We start from the raw sequence: 9,854 nt of genomic DNA, 5'->3' as shown, positions 1-9,854 counted from the left end.
GAAAAACCTTTCTCTTGTGCAGAATGTTCTGCTCAGTTTAGCAGGCTTCATGACCTGAGGCAGCACACTCGAACACACACTGGAGAAAAACCTTTTTCTTGTACAGTATGTTCTGCCAATTTTAGCCAGCAAAGTAACCGGAAGAAACACACTCGAACACACACTGGAGAAAAACCTTTCTCTTGTACAGTATGTTCTGCCAATTTTAGCCAGCAAAGTGCCCTGAAGGAGCACACTTGAACACACACTGGAGAAAAACCTTTTTCTTGTACAGTATGTTCTGCCAATTTTAGCCAGCAAAGTAACCGGAAGAAACACACTCGAACACACACTGGAGAAAAACCTTTTTCTTCTACAGTATGTTCTGCCAATTTTAGCCAGCAAAGTAACCGGAAGAAACACACTCGAACACACACTGGAGAAAAACCTTTCTCTTGTACAGTATGTTCTGCTAAGTTTAGCTACCAAAGTGCCCTGAAGGAGCACACTCGAACACACACTGGAGAAAAACCTTTTTCATGTATTTTATGTTCTGCCAAGTTTAGCCAGAAAGGTGCCCTTAAGCAGCACACTCTAACACACACTGGAGAAAAACCTTTCTCTTGTGCAGAATGTTCTGCTCAGTTTAGCAGGCTTCATGACCTGAAGCAGCACACTCGAACACACACTGGAGAAAAACCTTTTTCTTGTACAGTATGTTCTGCCAATTTTAGCCAGCAAAGTAACCGGAAGAAACACACTCGAACACACACTGGAGAAAAACCTTTTTCTTCTACAGTATGTTCTGCCAATTTTAGCCAGCAAAGTAACCGGAAGAAACACACTCGAACACACACTGGAGAAAAACCTTTTTCGTGTACAGTATGTTCTGCTAAGTTTAGCTACCAAAGTGCCCTGAAGGAGCACACTCGAACACACACTGGAGAAAAACCTTTTTCATGTATTTTATGTTCTGCCAAGTTTAGCCAGAAAGGTGCCCTTAAGCAGCACACTCTAACACACACTGGAGAAAAACCTTTCTCTTGTGCAGAATGTTCTGCTCAGTTTAGCAGGCTTCATGACCTGAAGCAGCACACTCGAACACACACTGGAGAAAAACCTTTTTCGTGTACAGTATGTTCTGTCAAGTTTAGCCAGAAAGGTGCCCTAAAGAAGCACACTCTAACACACACTGGAGAAAAACCTTTCTCTTGTACAGTATGTTCTGCTAATTTTAGCCAGCAAAGTAACCTGAAGCAGCACACTCGAACACACACTGGAGAAAAACCTTTATCATGTACATTATGTTCTGCCAAGTTTAGCCAGAAAGGTGCCTTAAAGCAGCACACTCTAACACACACTGGAGAAAAACCTTTCTCTTGTGCAGAATGTTCTGCTCAGTTTAGCAGGCTTCATGACCTGAGGCAGCACACTCGAACACACACTGGAGAAAAACCTTTTTCTTGTACAGTATGTTCTGCCAATTTTAGCCAGCAAAGTAACCGGAAGAAACACACTCGAACACACACTGGAGAAAAACCTTTCTCTTGTACAGTATGTTCTGCCAATTTTAGCCAGCAAAGTGCCCTGAAGGAGCACACTTGAACACACACTGGAGAAAAACCTTTTTCTTGTACAGTATGTTCTGCCAATTTTAGCCAGCAAAGTGCCCTGAAGGAGCACACTTGAACACACACTGGAGAAAAACCTTTCTCTTGCACAGTATGTTCTGCCAATTTTAGCCAGCAAAGTGCCCTGAAGGAGCACACTCGAACACACACTGGAGAAAAACCTTTTTCTTGTACAGTATGTTCTGCCAATTTTAGCCAGCAAAGTGCCCTAAAGGAGCACACTCGAACACACACTGGAGAAAAACCTTTTTTATGTACATTATGTTCTGCCAAATTTAGGCAGCTTATTCATCTAAAGCATCACACTCAAACACACTGGAGGAAATCTGCTAAGTTTATTTAGGCAGGCAATTTAAACAAGAGTTCCTACTTTCACTTCCCCCTAGTTAGAGTAAGAGGGTACTGACTGTTTTTAAAATCTACACAAAAGAATCCAGTTAAGCGTTAAGCGCTTCTTCCCTTGTCCTCCCTTCTGTCCCACCCTGGAGCACCCTGCATTGCACCATCCATGCCCCCACTCCTGAAGTGTGTTTGGTAAGTCTCCTCCCCTCCCTGTGTGTTGAGGTAGGGGAGAGCTGTGAACATTGCAGGCTCCTGCACTCCCCAGCTTTTATAAGTATTTTTGTAAAGGAATAAATATTATGTTTTTGACATTCATGTTGTATAGCTTCAAGTTCATAGTGACCCTTTTTTTCCTTATACAGTAGAATCCCGCTGATGCGACCCCTCACGGTTTCCGGGAAAACGGAATTATAAACAGAATGGTCGCAATAGAGAATTTGGGCCAATTCCCCCCCCCCTTCCCCTAAATACATACAAATACATAAAATACTCTCGCTAAATGAATTCGCGTCACGCGAGTTCGGCTATGCTAGCCGGCTGGTTGTTATTTTCGTTCAAAACGTGGCGAAGAAACTTGTGTGGATCAGGTAGAAAACTTTCGGCTATAAACTAAAGATATAAGAACAATGCTATCCTTAAATGCTGTGACATGTTTTTGGAGTAGATAATTACGACAGACCGACAGGATGCGCTCCCGCCCTTGCCGTCAGCGATGTTATTTTGACAGCTCAAGCAATTATCTTTTCCACGTCCCTTCGCAGCGTAAAAATGAAATAAGAATAAAACATGTTGGAATGCAGATGGAAAAGTAACTATGCAGTAAAATAAATATATTTACGGCCCAGCTAAATTTTTCTGTTCAATAAAATTCTAGGTATTAGTGATTTTTCAGCAGAAACTGCTGTATGACTTATAAACAAATTGTATTATAATAACTTAAACTTATAAAGTATTTATTAACAGCGATGGACAGTCGTATAAGCCCATAAAAATATTTAATTTACCGAGAATAGACTATACAACCTGGCTTTTGTCGCACGCGGTGTGAGAGGGGAGGAGGATGCTGACAGTTTCTCACGCAGAAGGTTGAAATAAGGGAGGGAATGTGTTGAAATGTTAGTTGGTAAAAGGAGGGGGGGTGTTTTTAGATGGTTTGTGGCTCTGGGAGGGATGAGCCTTGAAGAATTAGCAGGGGATGGAGAGGTAAGCGTCACGTCACGTATGACGTCTAGCCGCCGCTACCGCCAGCCTGGCCGGACGAGTTTCTTAAGCTCTCGCAGAAGCTACCACAGCTGTTTTTCATACGGGCGGATAAGATAACATGACAGCTGAGACGGCTTTTCGTGCGATAGTGGACGCGCTGAGCTTGGGTAGACACTGCCGCGTGGACAGTCTAGAGAGGTGGTATCTATTTTTAGCCGTCTTTTGTATGTTCGTGCTTACAGTACAGCTCCTGCCAAGATAAACGTGAACACATAGCGCCCAACAAAGTGTAACAGACTTGTTTTTCAGCCGATTTTACTCAAATTTTCGACTTTCTCTGCTTAAATTTTTCTAGGTTTCTCAAAAAACGGTCGTATAAACGGAATGGACGCATCAGAGGGGGGTCGCATCGGTGGGATTCTACTGTATTTATAAAAAAAAGTCTTTTAATTACATTTTTACTGTATTCCACATTGTTCACTAGGTTAGTATGTGTTATGTGCTTTTTTTAAGTATACTATGCACTTAAAATATTGTGTTTATGACCATACAGTAGACTCTCGATTATTTGGTTGCCGGATATCCTGTTTGCGGGTTAACTATTCCATATTTCCATTATCAATTGACAAAAAAAATAATTATGACTTTTTATTTTTAGTGCGTGTACAACGGCAACAGCTTTTGTGTAGTACTAAATAAAATGCTATGAATTGGTAGTGCAAAAAATTAATAATGTGATAAATCACCAAAATATATTTTGCTCTTTCCTCAATACCTATTCGCTTCCTGCATATTTATTTCCGACGACGCCCGAGTGTTCAGCCTACGTTTATATCCTGCCATCTTGCATGTCAGCAGCATCTCTGGAGAGAAAAACTAGAAGCTTGTGAACTTCTCCTTTGTTCGGCAAGTATAGAGGTCTAGCACAAGTCAGAATTTAATGCAATTTTTACTTTTTATTATTTTTAATTTTTTTTTTTGTTTTCACATTTTTGTAATTTTTTTTAATTTTTGTTTCATACCGATATAGATTTAGGAAAATGTGCATTAGTTTTCTCCATGTGTTCCTGATAATTCCTGCGAATATATTTCTGGTTTTCTCTTGGAGCTCCTGATTATTCCTGGTGAGACATCTGGTTATTTCTGAGAAATCGATCTCTGGATGAAAATTTGTCCTCTTCATAAATTTTCAGACCCTACTTGATCACATCCTTGTTCTATTAAATATTCCATTTTAATTTTTATCACTACTCAATTTTGCTGCAGTGGGTCTCAGTTTGGGGGCCCAGATGGCTTCTTCTGGACCTGTCTTTCGGCTCCAATCTTTCCGGAGAAGTTCCTGCTCCCAGAAGCTCGCATGTTTCAGTAACGGCCAGTGAAGCACTTTGTTTTATTGTCCCCAAATGACTCGAATTTCATGGCGGATGCAAGGCAGATAGCTCATTAAGGGATGTAAGCCTGCTTAATGTTGCCTATAACAAGTCAATTCCAGTGCTAGAACAACTAATTTCGAACCTAAAAACCCTTAAACATGTGACAGCTAAATATTCACTGTAGAATGTAGCAATTACTAAAATATTCTTAGTTAAGGGTAGCTTTATAACTTGAACTCAATAATGTAATAAATTCATAGTTCATTTTATGTACGTTGGTCAACATATTCTCATTTGCCTTGTTAAATCTATTAATTTTTATGTTTTCTGTGTGTCTCTTATCAAAAACAAAATAAAATTAATTTTATCAGTAATAAAGGTGAAACAAAAATCTTACATTTCTCTTTTTTAATTTATTACCTGGTAGTGACACCAACATTCTCAATATAGGAATTACTGTTGAGCCGGTATAGATTTCTGACACACATGTTTATTACAACCCGATATGCTTTCCTCAATTTATTTAATTTCAAAGATGTTTATAGTTATTGAACATCAATCACTAACAGCACATCATGGTAGCAGAGCGTGGCTATGGTCTTCGGACCTATGGGTTATGAGCCCAGCATGCTTCCAAATCTTTGTCACGCTGCCTCCCTAGAGGTTCGAATATTTGTCCAGCTATCAGATGAACAGTTAAAGTGGAAGGCATGCATGAGAAGGAAAACAGCATAAATTAAATTTAGTGAAAGTATGCAGATGCTCATTTGCAACCTGCATTTAAGTGAATCGAAGAATTAATCTAGTAATAACAGAATGTCTGAAAGCAAATAAGTATGGTTTGTAGCTCGAATTCTTTGATTCATAGTTAGATTTTAAATACAGTGTTAAGTTACAAAAACCAAAAATAAGAAAGTTAATTATGTTTCTAAAAAAGGAATACTGCTTAATGCAAAGAAAACAGGCAGGTAACAAAATATTTTGAGTAATTAAGCGTGTACATAATTTTACTGATTACAATAGAGATAAACTTATAATTACTTATATTTTAAATATTTTATATCTTAATAGATGGTTATTATTTTATTAATAAAATTTCTATTTATATTATTAATGGCAAATGAGTTTTTATGGATGACTATTTAATATGTTTTTATTTATACTTAAATTTCATTGTCCAAAATTAAACTGATGTACTTAGATAATTCCCATTCCATTGTGGGCTGCTAATCGGGGAAAGTCTGATTAGCTCTGGCCTCTGACACAGTCGCATCTCCCGAGGAAAGTTCCAATAGAGGTAGGGGGAAAAAACCGAAGTAGAAAGGTCTCCGACAGTTAAACCCACTGCACACATAAGACCAGGCAGTGATAAATTAAGAACCAATAAAGAAATAAAATTATGTCAATTACAAATTTAAAAAACTCGGATCAAAAGATTAAGTTAGGTTGTAGGTTCCACTTACCTTATACGCAGCGATGTCCAGAAGCTAATCCATTGTGTTGAAAACAAACCAAAAGGTCTAAAAATAAGGCAGTAGTGAAATAAAAAAAAACAATATTAAAGAAAAGGAGGCTGGCAATGAATTAAAACCCTTAATTATAGTAACTACTGATGATTACTTCGCTTCAGTAGAAGTACACCAGGCTACTGCACCAAAGACACCGTCCCTAGGGGGCTAGCAAAGAGCATAGTTAAAGCTGCCCCTGAAGGGTCAGAAAAAAAGGGAGTGGGGAAACTCCTTGCCATTTTGGCAAATATATGGTATTATAGTAACACAACACGGGTGTCTAACCGGCCGTGTCTGAATTTGCGAACCCTGCACAGGGCATTGGAGGTGGTATGTGCGGCCAGACAGGACAAATATGACCCACTGATAACAGAGCAGGGGAAGGTTTGCACGTCCGTACGATTAGCGTAGTATAACGGGTCGTGGGTGGACAGACTGCCCCTGAACACTGATCAAAGTACGAATAAATAAAAACATGAAATGGTGCCGAGAAAATCACTAAGTTGCGGCACATAATGATTCTAATTATAATGAGCAATGTTTTATTAGAGCAGATGAACCACATAATATTTCATAGTTTTAGCCTATTCGCTTTATTAATATTTTGTGGTTTTTTGTGCGAGGTGATGCTGTCTCCCTCCCTCGTGCCACCCCCTTCCTTAAGTCGCTGTTGTTGAAAATTTCCATTTTTATTATTAAGCCTGATTATTTAAAAAGCTTACTTATACTCATACCAATCAGTGTGGTGTTACGCCTTGTGCAAGAAAAAGGTGTAATGGCACAACCTTAATTTATTCATTTATGAAGAAAATAACATTAAAGCTGCATCTTTCATGATATTGTAACGGATGACATGGACATACCCGGCGCCTCCACCAAATGTAACGTTAGGTCATGGCCGGCTGCCTAAACCAATGTGGCAGTATGTCCTACCCGGCAAACTCCACCCAAATGTACGTGGGACATACCCGGCCAACTGCACCAAATGTAGCGGGAGGTCATTCCCGGCAAACTCCACCAAATTGTAACAATGTCATACTCGGAGCCTAAACCAAATAATACCCGTGGGGGGGGGGGGGGGGGGGGGGGGAATCCGTAACTCTTAAAAACTACACTCGCTTGGCAATAAAAAAAAGGTACGTAGTAATCAAGACTATTCACAACCCGGGATCTTAAAATAATAGGTTCCGCCCCCCTGTACAGGAGGTCTGGAGGGAGAAGGAATTACTTTAAATGAGTTAAAACTTAATTATAAAGAAAGTACGTTTATTACACGAGATCTTAAACTCATACAAAAGTATTAACTTTTACAATTAAACTAAATAAATAAAATCAAGGGCATTCTGACAATCAGTCTTATTAGTTACTTTACAATTAAGTACTTTAACTTGAATGAACTAAACGGGGACCTTTATTTACAAATGCTTTGATCAACAAGCAGGCAGAGTGTATCAAAATCTTCTACGATGTTAAAACTCATTCTAAGTCCTTAAAGTTAACTTAAACATTATTTTAAATTATCTAAGGTCAAAAGTAAAACTTTACTTAACAACATCTGCTCAGGTCCGGCCTCTTCAAAAACAATTCAAACATTACTTCTGCGACCCCAACCATTACATAAACGTAGTGCTGTTCCGGGGCATAGACTCCCCCTGAGTGAGCCTAAAATCCCTAACCGACTCGTTACCACAAGAGAGAAGCATAGCTTCCCCCTGAGTGAGCCCCGAGCAACCTCCAGCGGCTGCTTATAAACCCTCTCGGCCCCGCCGACCCTTCCAGAGAATCTCGGCCCGCCGATCTTTCCAGAGAACCTCGGCCGCCGCCCCCATATTTCGCAATCAGGGCCCAAGCCCGCGGAACGAGCACCGCGTTGCGACCTAGTTACGCCAGCAGACCACCGCCTCGCGAGGGCCGGTGATCCGCGCGACTCATGAGGAATGTGCAGCGAGGACAAACGACACGCCGCCGGCCGGTCGCTGACGAAACGAGGCCGCTTCTCGCACGGGCGCAGTGGCCCACCCACAGCTCGCGCCATGAAAGACAGAAATCTGAACCCGGCCACACCGAGAAATTTCTGGAACGTGACAATATAATCTCTGTGGTGGAGGAACAAATCTTGTTAACAGAAAAGAACATGGTGATGTGAGCGCTAATTCTCTTGTTAAGGCATGCAAGCAGCACAAGGTTTTGTATGTGGAAAGCAACCATCTAGCAGGTGGTCATGGGAGTTAAGTACAATGAGAAAAAAGGTGCAGTGAGAATTGAACCCAAGAACAGTAGAGCACGAGATGCCGAACGGTTAGCACTCACCAATTTAATTTTTTTTTTGTTAATGAAATTAGGCATTTAAGTTTACCAATATGGATACTAGTATTTTTTAAATTGAAAACAATATAATCAACACTGACATACATACATCACCTAAATCGGAGCTCTGTATCAACTGTCTCCCGAGGTGAGGATACCAAAACAAAACCAGGATATTTACTGTTTACCCATCAATAGCCTATTGCAAATTCATTTTCATTTACTAAATTTGTACATGCTGCAAATGATAGCTTGCTAACGCAATGGTTTGCAATTGGACGAAATAAGATACATAGGTGTAACTGTCACTCTGAAATACTATCCCTAACTGACATGTTCTAACAAGCCTTTTTAAAATGGAGGGGTGGAGAACTGCAGATGATTACAGTATACCTGTTACTTATGGAAATGGCCAGTTATAAATTTGCATCATCTTAAGTCAGCTACTTACTTTGACCTGTATATCATTGAACTTGTTGATGCCTTACATCAGCATAAATACTGCACAGTGCTTGCGATTGTAACATCACGTGGAGAAGAGATGCATATAAACTATCGCTCCTGGTAGCGAGTGCTGAACACAAGATGTTCACCATTGATAAGATTAAAGGTCAAAGTTCAAGGTCGAGGCCAAAGTTCAATGCCAACAGTCGAGGTAAATAAAAAATTAAACTAACATGGCATCAGCAGACTTATCAGATGTAAACAATATGTCAGCCTCCAGCAGAATAAAACAATATGGCGGACATGACATCATAGGTACTAGCTGATGATATATATCTTGCCTTTAGTGGTGGGAGGTCATCTGACGATGGCTTCTGTGGAGGATCTGTCGCCTTTTTTTATTTTTGACTTCACCAGGTTTGAAGCGAAGACTCTAATGTGTGCGTTTTTAAATATTATTTACTAAAATTTGATTTATTACTTTTTTATAATTTTTAAAACTTTTTCCCGAATTTCTAGAATTGAATTACGGATGTTCAAGATGGTGGCCCTAATGAAAAGTGCAACGATCTAGAATCCAATATGGTGGACATAATGGAAATTGTATTGATAACATCATATTCAATATGGTGGACATAACTTAACAAGCAATGTTTCTAGAATGCAAGATGGCGGGCATTACTATATGTGCAATGGTATCTTTAAATATTTTTATTAAAATTTGAATAAATGATTTTTTTATGAATTATAGAATTTTTTATTAAAAAAGGGATAATAAAGATTTTCAAGATGGCGGGCATAACGAAAATTGCAATGGTGACGTTATAATTCTAGATGACGTTGAAGGCTTATCGGAGGCTGTATACATGGGTGCTTAAGCCTCAGTTAGGAATACATGTTCGTTCTAAGGCAAAATTCTTTTGAGGTTTTTCGAATTCCTAATTTTTAAATTTTTGAGAAATAAAATGGGAATTTTCCTCTCGAAAAAGAGACATTTTTAGGAATTTTGAGTCATTTTTGAGGAATTTGGACACCGAAATGGACGCCGTGATGTGATTAAACAAAAT

The 9,854-nt window shown here is 39.4% G+C and overlaps 1 protein-coding gene across 1 annotated transcript; it reads left to right on the top strand.

The window, feature by feature from the left end:
* Positions 1-246: 246 nt before the first annotated feature.
* On the top strand, positions 247-2,263 carry LOC134536535 (oocyte zinc finger protein XlCOF6-like; the record flags this gene model as incomplete). Its single annotated transcript, XM_063376267.1, has 2 exons — positions 247-511; positions 680-2,263. Coding segments are annotated over 2 exons (1,170 nt in total), but the record flags the coding sequence as incomplete, so codon positions are not given.
* Positions 2,264-9,854: the final 7,591 nt, after the last annotated feature.

Source organism: Bacillus rossius, chromosome 11 (genome assembly GCF_032445375.1).
Source record: "Bacillus rossius redtenbacheri isolate Brsri chromosome 11, Brsri_v3, whole genome shotgun sequence".
In the NCBI taxonomy this organism is placed as follows: Eukaryota; Metazoa; Arthropoda; class Insecta; order Phasmatodea; family Bacillidae; genus Bacillus; species Bacillus rossius.
This window is presented reverse-complemented; position numbering and strand designations above follow the sequence as displayed.